Below are 19,932 nucleotides of genomic sequence, written 5' to 3' on the forward strand. Positions count from 1 at the left end.
TGATATTTTTTTGTTGATTTAGCCATTTAATGTGTTTAATTTAGACCAGAAATATTTTGAATATGCTCAAAAATCTATAACTTCAAAACACAATGAGGGATGACTGTATATAATTTCATACCTATACAAAGTTATTGCCAGTGTCCTTGTTTCAACTGCATTCTTGTCTTTGTCTCCTTGCCGTCTTCTGTCTACAACAATGGAATGTCCCGGCTCTTTGTCTATACTGGCTTAGGCACGCAGCTTTATATCTGTGGTTGACTCGCTGTCTATTGCCGCTCATAGGGTGACGTACTGTATTTTCCAGACCATAGGGCACACCGGATTATAAGGCGCACTGCCGATGAATGGTCTATTTTTGATCTTTTTTCGTATATAAACCGCACCGGATTATAGGGCGCATTAAAGGAGTCATATTATTTTTTGCTGAATTTAAAACACTTCCTTGTGGTCTACATAACATGTAATGGAGGTTCTTTGGTCAAAATGTTGCTTAGATTATGTTTTTCAGACCATCTTCAAGTCGCTTTCTAACAGTCGTTTCCGGATGTGGGTGGTCTTATTTACGTGTCTCACCTTCGGCAGCGTCTTCTCCCCATCGTTTTTGTTGTAGCGGTGTAGCGTGCAAAGACGGGAGTGGAAGAAGTGTCAAAATATGGAGCTAACTGTTTTAATGATATCCAGACTTTACTTAAATCAATAACAAAGCAGCATCTCCTTATCCGGAAACAACCACACCGGAAATGTGTCCCGTGAAAAACCGTCCGACCGGAACTCTCTAATAACTAAAGTTCCTTGGGTGAATAATGTAAACTGTATGTTTTAGCGCTTTCATGGCGAGTTTACTGACAGATATAAGTAACAACTTTACACTACTTTATATTAGAAATGGCAACAGCGGAGGATAAATGTCTCATAACAAGAAGATAGCGAAAAAGGAGAAGCTTATCGACTACAGTGTCGGCACAGACTACAAAGGTGGACAAGCGCAATTTTTCAGGATTTATGCAGATCCCAAATACAGATCAGCAGGTACCAGAAGGTAAGAAAATTGCTTTTGCATAATATTGCGCCAGATAATGTCTTACCTTATACACACACCTTAATAATACTCGTATGTTGAAGTACAGTACAATCCATTAAGCGGTGCGGCTTCATAGCTTACCAAAGTTGTACTAAAACATTTTGATAGATTTTTGAGTGCCATGTCATATAAACATATACAATGTTGCTGTTTACTTGAGTCATATTGCCATCATAGTGCAGTCTACATGTATCTCTTATGTATGACTGCCATCTACTGGTCACACTTATCATTTTACCATGTACCAAATAAAATTGCTTCGAGGTCGGTAAGCAAAACCAGAATTATTCCGTACATTAGGCACACCGGATTATAAGGCGCACTGTCGAGTTTTGAGAAGAAAGAAAAAGGATTTTAAGTGCGCCTTATAGTCCGGAAAGTACGGTGCTATCGCACAGCCGTAAACTCGAACCATGAATAATACATAAATGCAGTTTTGTGTGTGAGTGCAGCCCTCGTTTACACAACAATAACAACTATCTGGTTGATAATACCGTGATGACACTTTGTTGTTTTTCAACATGACTACAGCAGTGTAACTTTCTTGTTTGGTGATCTCCGTGACCACCCCCCAAGGTGATTCCTGACTGCAAGGACCAGGACTGGGACACCAATGCCCCAGACTCCCACACCGGGATCTTCCACTTCTCCTTCTGGAGGTTTGGCGAGTGGGTGGATGTGGTTATTGACGACCGGCTGCCCACTGTGAAGGGAAAGCTGCTCTACTGTCACTCAAACGATACTAACGAGTTCTGGAGCGCACTGGCGGAGAAGGCCTACGCCAAGTAAGTACTTCTTCATTCTAACCAATCATCTGTTGAGTGTTAACAAATGTGGTCGATCTAGTCGTCATGCGTGAACTAGGATGCAGGTTATGGTGTTCTCCAGGTTGGCCGGGAGCTACGAGGCGCTGGATGGGGGCAACACGGCCGACGCCCTGACGGACTTCACTGGCGGCCTGTCGGAGCCGATAAATCTGATAGGAACTGGTATGAGGACAGACGAGGTGAAACGTGGCAACTTGTTTGAGAGAGTCCTTAAAGTCCACAGCAGAGGAGGCCTCATCAGCTGTGCTGTCAAGGTGAGCTCAGCAGCTCCCTCGTGTGGTTTTGAGCAATAGTGCAATTGGCTATGTGATTGATTACATCATATTAGAGTTGTACGGTATACTGGTACTAATAAAGTACCGCGGTACTAATGAATTAAAAACGGTACGATACTTTTAATGGCCGCAGGGATCCATCCATATATAAATATTGCCACTCACATTTAGCTTGTGCTCAGCTGGGGAAAAAAAGTGTATCAATCAATCAATATTTATTTATATAATCCTAAATCACAAGTGTCTCAAAGGGCTGCACAAGCCACAACGACATCCGCGGTACAGAGCCCACATAAGGAAAAGGAAAAACTCACAACGGACGTCGATGTGAATGAATATGAGAAACCTTGCAGAGGACCGCATATGTGGTCCCCCCCCCCCCCCCCCCCCAGTGTAGACCGGATGCAATGGACGTCGAGTGGGTCTGACATAATATTGTGAAAGTCCAGTCCATAGTAGATCTAACATAATAGTGAGAGTCCAGTCCATAGTGGGGCCAGCAGGAGACCATCTCGAGCAGAGACGGGTCAGCAGCGCAGAGATGTCCCCAACCGATGCACAGGCGAGCGGTGCACCCCGGGTCCCGACTCTATATATACTTATTATGTCATGCGTTTATGAAGAGTTATGAACTGTTACAGGTATATTCAATATTAATGGTAATGTCAAAAATGTAAATGAATAGAATGTGGGAATACAAATGGTATCGAGTGCTATGGACGTGGCGGAAGCGGAAACTGACGTCAGACACCACCTGGATCACCTGTCAGCCAAATCGTTTTGCTACGGAGCCACTACTTGGAATTTTTTACCTTTTTGTGGATTTACCATTGGCCTGTGGAGAACTGGGACGAACAGAGACACTTACCAGGAGGACTTGAGTTGGATGCGCGGTACCGTAAGTAGGCTGCGGCTTCCAACCCGTGCGTGCATGCTGCTATGTGCATGTCACGTATGTAACTTTGGGGATTTGGGAAATATATGTGCTGAATAAACTTTGTGTTGTGAACTGCACTTCGGGCTGTGGGATTGAGTGTGTTGTGCAGGTGTTTGCATTGTATTGGCGGCTTATATGGATAGGGAGGGGGGAGGTGTTTGTTATGCGGGATTAATTTGTGGGATATTAAAGGCCTACTGAAATTAATTTTTTTTATTTAAACGGGGATAGCAGATCTATTCTATGTGTCATACTTGATCATTTCGCGATATTGCCATATTTTTGCTGAAAGGATTTAGTATAGAACGACGACGATAAAGATTGCGACTTTTGGTATCTGATAAAAAAAAGGCTTGCCCCTACCGGAAGTAGCGTGACGTAGTCAGTTGAACATATACGCAAAGTTCCCTATTGTTTACAATGATGGCCGCATGAAGTGAGAGAGATTCGGACCGAGAAAGCGACAATTTCCCCATTAATTTGAGCGAGGATGAAAGATTTGTGGATGAGTAAAGTGCAAGTGAAGGACTAGTGGGGAGTTGAAGCTATTCAGATAGGGAAGATGCTGTGAGAGCCGGGGGTGACCTGATATTCAGCTGGGAATGACTACAACAGTAAATAAACACAAGACATATATATACTCTATTAGCCACAACACAACCAGGCTTATATTTAACATGCCACAAATTAATCCTGCATAAAAACACCTGCGTGTTTGTTATGCTAGCTCCTAGCTCCTCTGCTAGCTCCTAGCTCCATAGAACACGCCAATACAATTCAAACACCTGATCAACACACACAATCACTCAGCCCAAAAGACCGTTCACCTAACCCAAGGTTCATAAAGCTTATATATTTTTAAAAAGTTACGTACGTGACGCGCACATACGGTCAAGTTATCAAATGTTTAGCAGCCAGGGCTGCATACTCACGGTACCTGATATTCAGCTGGGAATGACTACAACAGTAAATAAACACAAGACATATATATACTCTATTAGCCACAACACAACCAGGCTTATATTTAATATGCCACAAATTAATCCTGCATAATAACACCTGCATGTTTGTTATGCTAGCTCCTAGCTCCTCTGCTAGCTCCTAGCTCCATAGAACACGCCAATACAATTCAAACACCTGATCAACACACACAATCACTCAGCCCAAAAGACCGTTCACCTAACCCAAGGTTCATAAAGCTTATATATTTTTAAAAAGTTACGTACGTGACGCGCACGTACGGTACGGTACGTGTTATGCTAGCTCCTAGCTCCTATGCTAGCTCCTAGCTCCATAGAACACGCCAATACAATTCAAACACCTGATCAACACACACAATCACTCAGCCCAAAAGACCGTTCACCTAACCCAAGGTTCATAAAGCTTATATATTTTTAAAAAGTTACTTACGTGACGCGCACGTACGGTACGGTACGTGTTATGCTAGCTCCTAGCTCCTATGCTAGCTCCTAGCTCCATAGAACACGCCAATACAATTCAAACACCTGATCAACACACACAATCACTCAGCCCAAAAGACCGTTCACCTAACCCAAGGTTCATAAAGCTTATATATTTTAAAAAAGTTACGTACATACGCAAAAAAAAGTTGCGCACATACGGTCAAGCGATCAAATGTTTAGAAGCCAAAGCTGCATACTCACAGTAGCACGTCTGCGTCTTTGTCATCCAAATCAAAGTAATCCTGGTAAGAGTCTGTGTTGTCCCAGTTCTCTACAGGCGTCTGTGTATCGAAGTCAAAAGTCCTCCTGGTTAGAGTCTCTGTTATCCGAGTTCTTCCATCTTGACTGCATCTTTCGGGAATGTAAACAAAGAAGCGCCGGCTGTGTACTGTTGTGGCTGACTACGTTCGAAAAATACGTCCATTTCGCACCGACAACTTTCTTCTTTGCTTGCCCAGCTTCCTTCTCCATAATGCAATGAACATGATTGAAACAGATTCACGAACACAGATGTCCAGAATACTGTGGAATTATGAAATGAAAACAGAGCTTTTTCGTATTGGCTTCAATGTGGAAGGCATACCCGTGTTCCACGGTCTCCGTCACGCGCATACGTCATCCTCAGAGGCGTTTCGAACCGGAAGTTTAGCGGCAAATTTAAAATGTCACTTTATAAGTTAACCCGGCCGTATTGGCATGTGTTATAATGTTAAGATTTCATCATTGATATATAAACTATCAGACTGCGTGGTAGGTAGTAGTGGGTTTCAGTAGGCCTTTAAAAGGTCCTGCTAGGAGTTGGTGGTTGGCAGCCCGCAGTAAGATAACCAGCTGGTCTACTTTTAAGCAGTCTTTCCTTGAACCCTTTTTGCCAACTGACTATCAATCAGAGATTGAGATGCAGCTGCACTCCAACCTTCAAAACCCTAATCAGTGCTTGCGAGATTTCGCATATGATTATCGTGCCCTCTGCCTAAAGTGGAGACCTGCATGTGCTCAGCTGGGAAAAAAGTATATATACTTATGTCGTGCATTTATGAAGAGTTATGAACTATTACAGCAGGCATATTCAATAATAATGGTAATGTAAATTAATAGAATGTGGGGATATAAAAGGCATCGGGTGCTATCGGACGGGGCGGAAGCGGAAACTGACGTCAGACACCACCTGGGTCACCTGTCAGACAAATTGTTTTGCTACGGAGCCACTACTTGGAACGAATACTAATTTTTAACCTTTTTGTGGATTTACCATTGGCCTGTGGAGAACTGGGACGAACAGAGACACTTACCAGGAGGACTTGAGTTGGATACGCGGTACCGTGAGTAGGCTGCCCGTACCTGCATGTCGCGTTTGTAACTCTGGGGACTTTGGGAAATATATGTGCTGAATAAACGTTGTGTGGTGAACTGCACTTCGGGCTGTGGGATTGAGTGTGTTGTGCAGGTGTTTGTATTGTATTGTATTGGCGGTTTATATGGATAGGAGGGGGGAGATGTTTATGTGGGATTCATTTGGGGGATATTAGAAATAAGCCTGATCAGGTCGTGGGTAATGGTCATATACAGTGGGGCAAAAAAGTATTTAGTCAGCCACCCATTGATTGTCAATGGGTGGCTGACTAAATACTTTTTTGCCCCACTGTATATCTTGTGTTTATTTGCTTAACTCATTCCCAGCTGAATATCAGGTCGTACCCGTGACTCCTTAATTAGTGTAGTGGCAGCGACACCCGGAGAATGCGGGTGCGTTTAAGTACTGCTTTTGAAAAATACCTGTATTTTTTTTAACATGACTGCACACCGTCGTCATGTCGTGACAATGCTGGTAAATCGAGCAGGGGCGCATGTTTGTTAGTACACAAAGAGTACTAACAAGCAGAAACAGTGTGGAGATAGAAAAGGGAGAATGGACGCATAAAACTAACAAAGTTGAAGCTTTTAACACTGAAGCGTCGCTCTGCAAGATGTTCTTCGCTCTTGCTCTTTTTAGCCGTTAGCCAGCTAGCGCCTAACATCAGTGCGCAGTCGGTAGTGTTTTAGCTACTTCTAAATCCCTAATCCTCGCTGCCATGGCAACAAATAATGTAAGTTTCTTACAAGTATCATCCCTGCAGGACGAGGTATAGCTAAACATGCTTCACTACACACCGTAGGACCGATACAATAGCTAATTGCTAACAGCAAGTTAGCGCACCTGAACGTAAACAAATGCAGTGGGTGGGTCTACACAAACACGGACTGCAACGATAGTACATAGCACTCTTGACACAATATTTTTATTATCACAAAATCTTTTGCCTTTTTTATTGTATAAAGTAAAGAAATATGTCCCAGGACACAGGCGAACTTTAATTATGATCAATGTATGACCCTGTAACTACTTGGTATTGGATTGATACCAAACTCTAGTATCACCCAAAACATGTGAACTATCCAACAACAGGAGAATAAATGATTATTACATTTGAACAGAAGTGTAGATGGAACATGTTAAAACAGAAAATAAGCAGATACTAACAGTAAATGAACAAGTAGATTAATCCATCATCATTTTGACAAAATAGTAGAATGGGAAATGACACAATATGTTACTCTCTATGTCAGCAGCAAATTAGAAGCCTTTGTTTGCTTACTTACTACTTAGAGAGAAGTTGTCTAGTTGGGTTCGCTATTTTATTTAATACCAAAAGTCTTATTTGATTGCAATAGAAAACATATTTTTAATGTATCATAAGATTTTGTTAAAATAAAGCCAATAATGACAATGTTTTGTGGTCCCCTTTATTTTGCAACATATCGAAATACATTTTGGTACCGGTACCAAAATATTCGTATTTAGACAACCCTACATCATATATACATTGGTCACTTGCAATTGTTGACCATCATATTGAGTGAGAGTGGGCGGAGCCAACTCTGTTGTTGTTGTCATAGGTGAACAGTGTCACCGAAATGGAGTTCAAATTACCCAGCGGCCTGGTCAAGGGCCACGCCTACGCTGTGACGGATGTGCGAGAGGTGAGCCTTGGTCGTGGCATGATGTCCTCCTCCTCCAAGGGGGCAAAAATCACATTGATCCGCGTGAGGAACCCCTGGGGGAAGGGCGAGTGGAACGGACCTTGGAGTGACGGGTGAGCTTAAAATCTGGAACAGAACACCTTTACTGCGCCTCCAACGGACACATTTTGCTCAAATCGACTGCCATGCTCGCTCAAGGTCCGAGTGTCTCACTGTGTTTGCAGTTCTCCTGAGTGGAAACAAGTCAGCAAGAGTGAGTGGGACAAAATGGGTGTCACTGTGCAGGACGACGGTGAGTTCTGGTGAGTCGCTGTTTGCCGTTTCCTGTTTTCGCCCCTTGTTGGCGGACATGTTTACGCCCCCTCCTCTTGTCTTCCTCCAGGATGACCTTTGATGACTTCACCGACAACTTCACAGACGTCATCTTGTGTCGCCTCATCAACACCTCCTATATGAGCATTCACAAGACCTGGGAGGAGGAGGTGGTGCGCGGCTCCTGGCAGCACCACGATGAGCCGATGAAGAACCGAGCGGGGGGCTGCACCAATAACAAGGGCTCTTTCTTCCAGAACCCTCAGGTGCTCACCACTACCAACTTGGCGTTTGTTAGTCTGCAACATATTCAGAGTCATTCACAGGATTTGTCACCTGTTTTTATCCAATTACCTCCAAACTTGGAGGACATATATGCATGTAAAGAGGTGGATCACCCCTTTCGTGAGGTTCCTAGTTTCAAATGTTCGCTGGTGTGTTTTTTCTTGCTGTAGTACATGTTCAACATAAAGAAGGAGGAAGACGAAGCTCTCATCTGTCTGCAGCAGAAAGACCGCAAAGCCTCACTGAGAAGAGGCATAGAAGCGTACTTTGCCATCGGCTTTGACATATACAAGGTCAGTAAGGGTGTAGTGGAGCTAGTTACTAGGGCTGTGAATCTTTGGGCACCATATGATTGGATTCGATTCCTGGGGGGTAGTGATTTGATTCAGAATAAATTCTCGATTCAAAAGGTTCCTCGATTCAACATTGGGTGCCAGTTCTATGATTAACTACATTCCTCCATAAAATAGACAAATAGCTGTGAGAAAGTTCTACATTACTTAAAAGAAAACTGGTTTTGTTTAATAAAATTGTACCCAAATATTTAATAAAGTCAAATACAAATAAGGCAACAAGAGAAGTATCCAACATTTTTGTTTCTAAACAATATGATTTGCCTGAGTGACTGGATAGAACAGAAAATATAATAATTAAATATATATATATATATATATATATATATATATATATATATATATATATATATATATATATATATATATATATATATATATATATATATATATATACACTACCGTTCAAAAGTTTGGGGTCACATTAAAATGTCCTTATTTTTCAATGAAGATAACTTTAAACTAGTCTTAACTTTAAAGAAATACACTCTATACATTGCTAATGTGGTAAATGACTATTCTAGCTGCAAATGTCTGGTTTTTGGTGCAATATCTACATAGGTGTATAGAGGCCCATTTCCAGCAACTATCACTCCAGTGTTCTAATGGTACAATGTGTTTGCTCATTGGCTCAGAAGGCTAATTGATGATTAGAAAACCCTTGTGCAATCATGTTCACACATCTGAAAGCAGTTTAGCTCGTTACAGAAGCTACAAAACTAACCTTCCTTTGAGCTGAGTTTCTGGAGCATCACATTTGTGGGGTCAATTAAACGCTCAAAATGGCCAGAAAAAGAGAACTTTCATCTGAAACGCGACAGTCTATTCTTGTATTTAGAAATGAAGGCTATTCCACAAAATTGTTTGGGTGACCCCAAACTTTTGAACGGTAGTGTATGTGTGTGTATGTATGTGTTAAATCGATATTAGATTTTTTTTTTTATCAATTAGGAATCGTTACAAATAAGAAGGCCGATTAATTCGGAAAAATGTTGACACCCCTACTAGTTACTGTATTTTCCGGGCTATCAAACGCACCTAATTATAAACCGCACCCACCTAATTTTTGGTCAAATTTTATTTTTGTACATATATGTGGCCGCACACGTCTATTAGCTGCAGGTGTACACGTTGAAACATGAAATAATTACACAGGCGCTTGTGTTCATTCACAAATATAACAAGACAGTTTGTAACACGGACAACTCTGTCCTCGTCCTCCTAACCGTCACACGCGTTGGGGCCCCTGGGATCATCCTCTTCGGTGTCAGAATTGAGGGGACTCAGTTGTTTTGTCCGGCGTTTTGCCTTTTACCTTTGTCTCGCGGTGCGCCACCTCTGGGCTTGTGCCTTCCGTTCTTCAGTGCAGCGGTGAGGGCCCGGCGCACTAAACGGCTGGCTGAATGATTGTGTGAACATTTGATTCAATGTAAACAATTTCATTGATCCACCGTGACTCACTTGCTAATTACCTAGGTCTGATGTCTATCCATCTACCCATTTTCTTCCGCTTATCCGAGGTCGGGTCGCGGGGGGCAGTAGCCTAAGCAGGGAAGCCCAGACTTCCCTCTCCACAGCCACTTTGTCCAGCTCCTCCCGGGGGATCCTGAGGCGTTTCCGGCCAGCCGGGAGACATAGTCTTCCCAACGTGTACTGGATCTTCCCCGTGGCCGGCAGGTGTTCGGGTGGCATCCTGACCAGGCTCTACTTTGAGCTCATCCCAGATGACAGGGCTTCTCACCCTATCTCTAAGGGAGAGCCTCGCCACCCGGCGGAGGAAACATATTTCGGCTGCTTGTACCCGTGATCTTGTTCTTTCGGTCATAACCCAAAGCTCATGACCATAGGTGAGGATAGGGAAGTAGATCGACCAGTAAATTAAGAGCTTTGCCTTCTGGCTCAGCTCCTTCTTCACCACAACGGATCGATACAGCGTCTGCATTACAGAAGACGCTGCACCGATCCGCCTGTCGATCTCACGATCCACTCTTCCCTCACTCGTGAACAAGACTCTGAGGTACTTGAACTCCTCCACTTGGACCAAGATCTCTTCCCCAACCCGGAGATAGCACTCCACCCTTTTCCGGGCAAGAACCATGGACTCTGACTTGGAGGTGCTGATTCTCATCCCAGTGGCTTCACACTCTGCTGCGAACCGATCCAGTGAGAGCTGAAGATCCTGGCCAGATGAAGCCATCAGGACCACATCATCTGCAAAAAGTAGAGACCTAATCCTGCAGCCACCAAACCGGATCCCCTCAACGCCCTGACGGCGCATAGAAATTGTCCATAAAAGTTATGAACAGAATCGGTGACAAAGGGCATCCTTGGCGGAGTCCAACACTCACTGGATACAGGTCCGACTCACTGCCGACAATGCGGACCAAGCTCTGACATTGATCATACAGGGAGCGGACCGCTACAATCAGACAGGCACTCCCCACAGGACTTCCCGAGGGACATGCTTGAATACCTTCTCCGTGTCCACAAAGCACATGTAGACTGGTTGGGCAAACTCCAATGCACCTTCAAGGACCCTGTCAAGAGTATAGAGCTGGTCCACAGTTTCAAGACCAGGACGAAAACTGTTCCTCCTGAATCTGAGGTTCGACGATCCGGCGTAGCCTCCTCTCCAGTACACCTGAATAGACCTTACGGGGAAGGCTGAGGAGTGTGATCCCACGATAGTTGGAACACACCCTCCGGTTCCCCTTCTTGAAGAGAGGAACCACCACCCCGGTCTGCCAATCCAGAGGTACCGCCCTCGATGTCCACGCAATGTTGCAGAGTCTTGTCAACCAAAACAGCCCCACAGCATCCTAGAGCCTCAAGGAACTACGGCTGGACCTCATGCACCCCCGGGGCCTTGCCACCGAGGAGCTTTTTAACTACCTCGGCAACCTCAGCCCCAGAAATAGGAGAGCCCACCACAGATTCCCCAGGCACTGCTTCCTCAGAGGAAGATGTTTTGTTGGGATTGAGGAGGTCTTCGAAGTATTCCCTCCACCGATCCACAACATCCGCTGTCGAGGTCAGCAGCACACCATCCTCACCATACACGATGTTGACAGTGCACTGCTTCCCCTTTCCTGAGGCAGCGGCTGGTGGTCCAGAATTGCTTCGAAACCAGGAAAACCATAAATTAGCGCAGGGTTGAAAGTGTGGGGAAAAGAAGCTGCCCATAGACTGGAAATTACATTGTGTTTACTACGATATTACTAACTACTTCTATTTTCACCGAAATTACCGGTATCAGAATTCCAAAGTATCCGAAGGATCCACTGCACACTGTAATCAATACTTTTTATAGCCACAGATGAGGCTAAAATCATTCACTGTCAGTCCTTCTGGTGGTTTTCTATCATAGTCTTACTCACCAAAGATGATTTCATTCTTTTTATTCAACTTCTAAAAAGATTTGATTCTGTTTTTGACATGAATGTTTGCAAGAATTTTTCCCCAGTTTTCATGTACTGTCCAGATCAGGTTTGCCCAAACTTTTTGTCTTTAAAGGCCAAGAGAATAATGTGCCAAAGGGCCGTGAGCCAAACAGTGCTTTAAACGTACAACAGCACCATGAGTGAAGCGTTTAGACCCCAGGTGTCAAACTCAAGGCCTGGGGGCCAGATCCGGTCCACCACATCATTTTATATGACCCGCAAACTCCTGGAAATAATATCCGTCAACAAAGAACCTTATCTTTTCTTACTAAATGTATTGTTATTTTTTCCGTTTTGACGCAAAAATATATATGTACTACATTACGTTGTGTACTTTTTAAACTTTAAGAGAATGCAGTATTGCAACAAATATTATTTTACCATACTTTCCCAACAATTGTTTTTGTTAAAATAGAAATAAAAATAGAAAAAAAAAAACCTGCTTGACTTATGATTTAAAAGCAATTTATTCATCGAATTGTACACAGTAAAACTGACAATAGGTTTTACAGTCAAATTTAAGGTGATTTTTACAGCATATTACTGTAAATTGAAAATATTCAATGTTTTTTCAGTAAAATTCTATCGACTGAGCTGCCAGTTTTTTTGTTTTTTTTTACTGTAAAATTTGAGGTTGTTTAACGGTATATTACTGGAAATACCATATTTTTTGCAGTAAAAAAATGACAGTTCAGTTACCAGAATTATAAAAAAAACTGTAACTAAGCTCCCAATTGTTTTCAATACAAAGACAGTTGCACTGTTTTTCTATTTACCGTAATATGTTGTCAAAACACTACATATGTCACAGTAAAATTCTGGTAACTGAGTTGCCAGTTTTTACTGTCAAATATACACAGTCTGACTGTAAAATGTCATTTGTAACAGAAAATTAAAAAGCTCCTTATCATCACTGAGACTCTGTAGTCTGAACACATTTCGTTTTTAGTTGTAGCCAGTGTCTTTTTATCTTGTTTTTTTAATCTTTATTTCAGCTTGGTTTTTATTGCTTGTATTCTCATTATTTTAATATGTAATGTGTATGTATTTTTACCAATTGTATGAGCTACAACAGATACCTGAATGTCCCCGAGGGGATTATTAAAGTATATATCTATCTATCCATCTATCCATCTGCCAAAGAAAGTTGCGAGTGCTCTTTGATAAAGAAGGTGAGAAACACCATTGAAAAACCTTTAGCAAAGTACAAAGGTACCTCTCTTTCTGTGCTCATCTCAGTCTTCAATAAAGGTAGAATTGATGTTAAATTTTCATGTATTAAATGTTTTTGTCATATACATGTACAAACCCCAAAACCAGTGAAGTTGGTACGTTGTGTAAATCGTAAACAAAAACTAAATACAATGATTTTCACATTTGCACAATGAAACATGTTTCAAAAAAGCTGGCACAAGTGGCAAAAAGACTGAGAAAGTTGAGGAATGCTCATCAAAACACTTATTTGGAACATCTCACAGGTGAACAGGCTAATTGGGAACAGGTGGGTGCCATGATTGGGTATAAAAGCAGTTTCCATGAAATGCTCAGTCATTCACAAAGATGGGGCGAGGGTCACCACTTTGTGAACAAATGCATGAGCAAATTAAAAATGTTTTACATTATTTATTATGGGAAAACTTGCTTTGGTTTTCATACTTTTGTTGAACCTTTTGGACCAGATTACTAAGGAAGACCCAGGTTCCACTGTTCATACAACATATACACACTCTGAGTGACATGATAAAGAGCATATGAGCACTGTGAAGTTCAAATTAATGATTGATTAGTAATGTCTTACATGACAGGTGGAGATGAATAGGACGTACCGTATGCACAGCCTCTTGCAGAAGGTGGGGAGCAGCGTCTACATCAACTCCAGGTCTGTTTTCCTGCGCATCGACCTCAAGCAGGGACGCTACATCATCATACCCACGACTTTTGAAGCCAAAAAGGAGGCCGGCTTCATGCTTCGTGTCTTCACCGACGAGGTGTCACGGTTCAAGTAGGAGAGAGCGTTCCGAGACTTCTGCGACTGAAATGTGACCAAAAATAAGCTGATGTGTTTTCGTATCTTCTGCAGGGAGCTGACTCTGGACCAGCCGCCCCGACCTTCCTGTATGTGTCTGTCGGGGTATCCCCAGGTGGTCACTCAGCTGCATATCCAGCAGGGTAATGATCTGGCTCGACAAGATTGTGGTGAGGGTACACTACACTTATTCGACCTGCCTTCACTTGGCAAGAACAGGAGCTTGTTCAGTGAAGACTTATGGGGCTTACATACTGTACATAGACACACACACACAAAGATAATAATAGATGCAGATTCATGCTTTCTATAATTTCAATTCAATACCTGTGATTGATCTCAAATTACTTTGCTCCACCTCCCCAGTATGTTGAAGTGGAATAGGGCAACAACTAATCGTTTAAATCGATTAAAATCGATTATAAAAATAGTTGGCGATTAATTTAGTCATCGATTCGTTGGATCTATGCTATGCGCATGCGCAGAGGCAATTTCTTTTTTTTCTTTTTTCTTTTTCTTTTTTCTTTTTTTTAAACCTTTATTTATAAACTGCAACATTTACAAACAGCTGAGAAACAATAATCAAAATAAGTATGGTGCCAGTATGCGTTTTTTTTTTTAATAACTGGAAAGGATAGAAATGTAGTTTATCTCTTTTATCCGATTATTAATCGATTAATCGAAGTAATAATCGACAGATTAATCAATTATCAAATTAGTTGTTAGTTGCAGCCCTAAAGTGGAACTACAAGATGTGGAATTAAAATTCACTGCAATTCAGAGACATTCCTTATAGCTAAGTAATGTTTGTAAATAATTTCACAAACCCTAAAATTCAAACTCCATTTTTAATATTTGGATGAAATAAAGAATTCTGGAATATTAGATGTTTCCATAGAGTACATCAGATGAGATTGTCTTTTATAAATGATGAATTAATTATTTTCAAGTGTTGATGCAAAACATTTGCTGTATCTAAGATATAATGTATATGTGAAGGTCATGGTAATATTTTTTCTATGAAATATGTAAAACAGTCATGCATGGAATATGAGGTCCGATATCAGTAAAAAGAACAAGTTTGGGGATTATATAAGCTTGCATTAAAATTTCTGATAAAAGCAGTCCTGCAGGGTGTTTACTTGTGCCAAGCTATACAGCCAGATGTCCTATAATAAACACACAAGTTTCGTCTTATCTTGTATTTCAGTCAAGTCATTTACAAAAAGGAAACATGGTTGGCAAGGAGCGAGCAGCTACTTATTACAAAAGCTAAGCACACAAGCTAGACATACGTATCTTTAATTGATAACAATATTGCAGGCTAGAAATACCAAATTTTTCAATATGAAGAAGTATCAAGCAATTATAATAGCACATTATTTACACATACAAAGTGTCCAAGGCAGAAGTGAATTAGAAAGTATCTAGGAACAATCGTTTCTGCATGATTCTATTTACTGCGTCATGAGCTTAACTTAATGAATTATTGTGGCCTCTCTGTGTTAGTTAATGATGATAAAAGATAATAGATAAGAACTGTGGTAATAAATACCGTATCTTCCGGACTATAGAGCGAACCAGTATATAAGCCGCACCCACTAAATTTTAGGGGAAACATTTTTCCACCATTTATTAGCCACACGATACGCCGCAAATATATAGGTTGCGAAATGAGTTATTTACGCAGAAAGATTCCCTAAATGTTTATTTACGTACCTTAATTGTGTCCAAATGGTGCCTGTAAAATGGCAGTAAAACGGCTGATCAAACAAAACAGAAGTCATCTTTATGGATCCACTAGCTGCGGAAGCTAACTTTCCAATCAGCTAAACAGACTCAATAACTCCACGGTGATGTTTTGGTGAATTTGTGAAACCGAAACAATACCAAAAAATGCAATTGTAGTTTAATAATATTAACACAGACACTTGTAAACGTGTTAGCATATTAGCAAATGCTAACGACGCTCACTTGATTAGATTACGATGGCACGTAGAAGTAAGCATGAAAACACTCGTACAGACATCACACATAAGATGGTTTAGTAAGGAAGAATTGTTAAGTCATATTGTAAAACTTCCAGACATTACTTGAAGTGTTAAATGAAGATACCATACGAGTAGAAACACTATGGACGGCTAGAAGACGAAACGGCACTTTTACTTCCGGTTGACATCACTAAATGGAAGGGCACTGCAACGCCTGCAGTGAGCAAACTCGTCCAAAAGATGGCGCCATAGCACAAATAATAACACCTTTTCAGTATATTTGCTGTGTTCTTTTTTGAAAACTATTTGTATTATGGCTAGAGGTGGGAATCTTTGGCCATCTCACAATTTGATTACAATTACAATTCAGGACCTACGATTTAATTACAAATCGATTATTGATGCATCTTTAATTTAAATATATCTAATGCAGTTTTACATTTCTTTTTGTTTCACTAAATAAGAGTTTATCACTTGCAACTTTTAAAAACAGTGCATTTTTAATAAGAAATTCCCGTCACATTTATTAAATTAATGGAAATACAGTATGTGCAAAACTGGATCATAAGTGCCCGATAATAAAGGTGCTGGTCGGATTTCTCAGGGAGATGGCTCGCTGACGTCAGCCAAATTGAGGAACTAGAACTGTCTGCATTACTTTATTTACAATAAATAAATTGATTATCGATTAGTGACGTTCACTAATCAATTTTATAATCGTCCAAGTCCGAATTGCAATGCATCTAAAAATGTATTATTTACCCCACCTCTAATTATGGCCCTCAGCGAAGAAAAACCCCTAAATTAGCCGCACTGTGTTATAAGCCACAGGGTTCAAAGCGTTGGAAAAAAGGAGTATCTTATGAAGTTGTTCATGCCTATTATTGTTCTCTGTTTGACTACTTTCACCCTGATCAGACTTTTTCTAAAATCCACACTGCAAAATATTAAAAGTATGTATGATTCCTGCTGATATTGATCGTATCGGTATCAGCCAATACTCAAGGCTCCAATATCGATATCATAAAACGTAATTGAAAAAGTTGTATCAGGACCGCTGTGGAATAAACTGTAAAGCATGACTCTGGAATACAACAAAAACAAATTTCATGGAATTTAAATTTCTTCAATTCAAACTGGAATTGCATTCCGACTTCCTGGTTGCAAGCTCAATTCAAATTCATGGACTTGGATTGGAATTTGGGAGACATTCTCAATTCTATTTGGAATGTTGCACAAGCCTGCTATGTATGTCATGTATTTAAAATGTATGTATATATTTTACATGTGTTTGGCTGATGGTGTGTACTCTGTAATTTGTGCAGACCCCTACCTGATCATTTACTGCGAAAGAGAAAGAATTCGCACACCGGTCCATAAAGACACACGCAGTCCTAACTTTGACATCAAGTTTCTCTTCTACAGGAAGAGACCTAACCAGTCAATCAGGATTGAGGTGTGTGTACGTATATGCATGTATGAGGGGCCGTTAGGGACGTTATTCAGAATTACCTCTTAAATACACTACTGAAATGCTCCCACATAAACAACTGAAAAAAATATTCTCTCACACACAGTACTAAAATCCTTTCATACACACTACTGAAATCTTCTCATACATGGATTTTTTTTTTCTCATACATACTAATAAAATCCTCTCATACACACTACTGAAATGTTTTTCTCTCACACACTACTGAAATCCATCAACACTACTGAAATCCTCTTATGCACATGACATTTTTTCTCTCATACATACTACTGAAATTCTCTCATATACTACTGAAATTCTCTCATACATACTGAAATTCTCTCATACATAATACTGAAATCCTCTCATACACTACTGAAATGTTTTTCTCATACATACTACTGAAATCCTCGCATATACACCGCTGAAATCCTCTCATGCACATACTGATTTTTTTCTCTCATACACTACTGAAATCCCTTCACATACACTACTGAAATTCTCTCATACACTACAGAAACTGTGAACATTTTTTTAATGTGTGTGTGAGAATAATTTTTCAGTTGTTTATGTGAAAGTGTTTCAGTAGTGTAAATGAGAGAATTTCAGTGGTGTGTGAGAGGATTTCAGTAGTGGGAATGAGAGGATCACTATTGTGTATGAGAGAGAGAAAAATCAGTGATGTGTATGAGAGCATTTCAGCAGTGTGTGAGAGGATTTCAGTGATGTGTGTGAGAAGACTTCCTTAGTGTGTGTGAGAAGAGTTCAGTAGTGCGTATGAGAGCATTTCAGTGTGTGAGAGGATTTCAGTAGTGGGTATGAGAGGATCACTAGTGTGTATGAGAGAAAAAAAATCTGAGATGTGTATGAGAGCATTTCAGTAGTGTGTGAGAGGATCACTAGTGTGTATAAGAGAGAGAAAAAACAGTGATGTGTATGAGAGGATTTCAGTAATGTGTGTGAGAGGACTTCCGTAGTGTGTGAGAAGAGTTCAGTAGTGCGTATGAGAGCATTTCAGTAGTGTGTGAGAGGATTTCAGTAGTGGGTATGAGAGGGTCACTAGTGTGTATGAGAGAAAAAAAATCTGAGATGTGTATGAGAGCATTTCAGTAGTGTGTGAGAGGATCACTAGTGTGTATGAGAGAGAGAAAAAACAGTGATGTGTATGAGAGGATTTCAGTAATGTGTGTGAGAGGACTTCCGTAGTGTGTGTGTGTGTGTGTGTGTGTGTGTGTGTGTGTGTGTGTGTGTGTGTGTGTGTGTGTGTGTGTGTGTGTGTGTGTGTGTGTGTGTGTGTGTGTGTGTGTGTGTGTGTGTGTGTGTGTGTGTGTGTGTGTGTGTGTGTGTGTGTGTGTGTGTGTGTGTGTGTGTGTGTGTGTGTGTGTGTGTGTGTGTGTGAGAAGAGTTCAGTAGTGAGTATGAGAGCATTTCAGTAGTGGGCATGAGAGGATCACTAGTGCGTATGAGAGAAAAAAAATCTGAGATATGTATGAGAGCATTTCAGTAGTGTGTGAGAGGATCTCAGTAGTGTGTATGAGAGAAAAATAATTAAGTAGTGTGTGTGAAAGGTAATTCGGAATAATGTCCCTAACGGCCCCTCATATGCATTTGCTTACCTTGACGTGGTTCCTAGGTGTATGCATACAGCATGGTGAGGGACAGCTTCCTGGGTCAGGTGATCGTGACCAAGGAGATCGATAACTTGCAGAAGACGCTCTACTTGAAGGACAGACGTAATCGCCATGACAACAAGGTCACCGGCACCCTGAACATCGCCGTGGTGACCAGCTCGGAGCTCACCGCTATATAAGAGGTCGTAAGCCATTTACACTTTTATTCTTTTATTATAAAAAGTTTTAGCCGCAATTTCCTTTTATTTATCTTTAAAAAAAAAAGTGTCATTCAGTTTACAAACTGAGTTTATAGTTCACTTTATTAATGTTTTTTTCCCTGTTATTTTTACAACCACTTTGCTTTATGTAAGTGTATTTTATCCTCCGACTGACCTACAAAGTAGATTTTTTATACACACAATTTACTGATTTGATCACATTCAGACACCTAAGAAACTAAACAAAAGTATTTTTCTAAGGACTAACATTTTATGCCAAATAATTTCTCGGATGAATTGTGTGGCATAATGATGACTAAATGTTAAATGTACACTTTGTTGTCGCTGATTGCTTAGCATCATCAGTTGTGTTGACGCGAGTATGCTTTTCATCTTCATATACTGCATATACTGTTTGCCATTATTTAAACAACATAAAAATCATCTTTTGGCCATCACTCATTTGCTGTGTCTGCTAATTTATACAGCACACTGCCATGCAAGTTTTCATGAGTAATCTGTTTAAAGGTTCAGACGAAAACCAAAGCAATTCTTCCCATTAGAAATGATGAACGTCAAATTAATGCGTTCTGGAGACCCAAAAATAACACACAAC

At 40.8% G+C, this 19,932-nt stretch overlaps 1 protein-coding gene across 1 annotated transcript in view; it reads left to right on the forward strand.

Annotated features, from left to right (window-relative positions):
* Nucleotides 1-19,737, forward strand: part of LOC133658535 (calpain-5-like) — a 33,475-nt gene extending 13,738 nt beyond the window's left edge. Inside the window, exons 4-13 of the mRNA XM_062060684.1 lie at nucleotides 1,661-1,869; nucleotides 1,973-2,165; nucleotides 7,524-7,720; nucleotides 7,832-7,909; nucleotides 7,990-8,185; nucleotides 8,375-8,497; nucleotides 13,803-13,999; nucleotides 14,078-14,193; nucleotides 17,340-17,470; nucleotides 19,119-19,737. Of these exons, the coding sequence (XP_061916668.1) occupies nucleotides 1,661-1,869; nucleotides 1,973-2,165; nucleotides 7,524-7,720; nucleotides 7,832-7,909; nucleotides 7,990-8,185; nucleotides 8,375-8,497; nucleotides 13,803-13,999; nucleotides 14,078-14,193; nucleotides 17,340-17,470; nucleotides 19,119-19,295 (1,617 nt within the window). The 3' untranslated portion in view covers nucleotides 19,296-19,737. The remainder of the gene's footprint in view (nucleotides 1-1,660; nucleotides 1,870-1,972; nucleotides 2,166-7,523; nucleotides 7,721-7,831; nucleotides 7,910-7,989; nucleotides 8,186-8,374; nucleotides 8,498-13,802; nucleotides 14,000-14,077; nucleotides 14,194-17,339; nucleotides 17,471-19,118) is intronic.
* Nucleotides 19,738-19,932: the final 195 nt, after the last annotated feature.

The sequence above is a fragment of the Entelurus aequoreus genome, linkage group LG10 (genome assembly GCF_033978785.1).
Source record: "Entelurus aequoreus isolate RoL-2023_Sb linkage group LG10, RoL_Eaeq_v1.1, whole genome shotgun sequence".
NCBI classification, from domain to species: Eukaryota; Metazoa; Chordata; class Actinopteri; order Syngnathiformes; family Syngnathidae; genus Entelurus; species Entelurus aequoreus.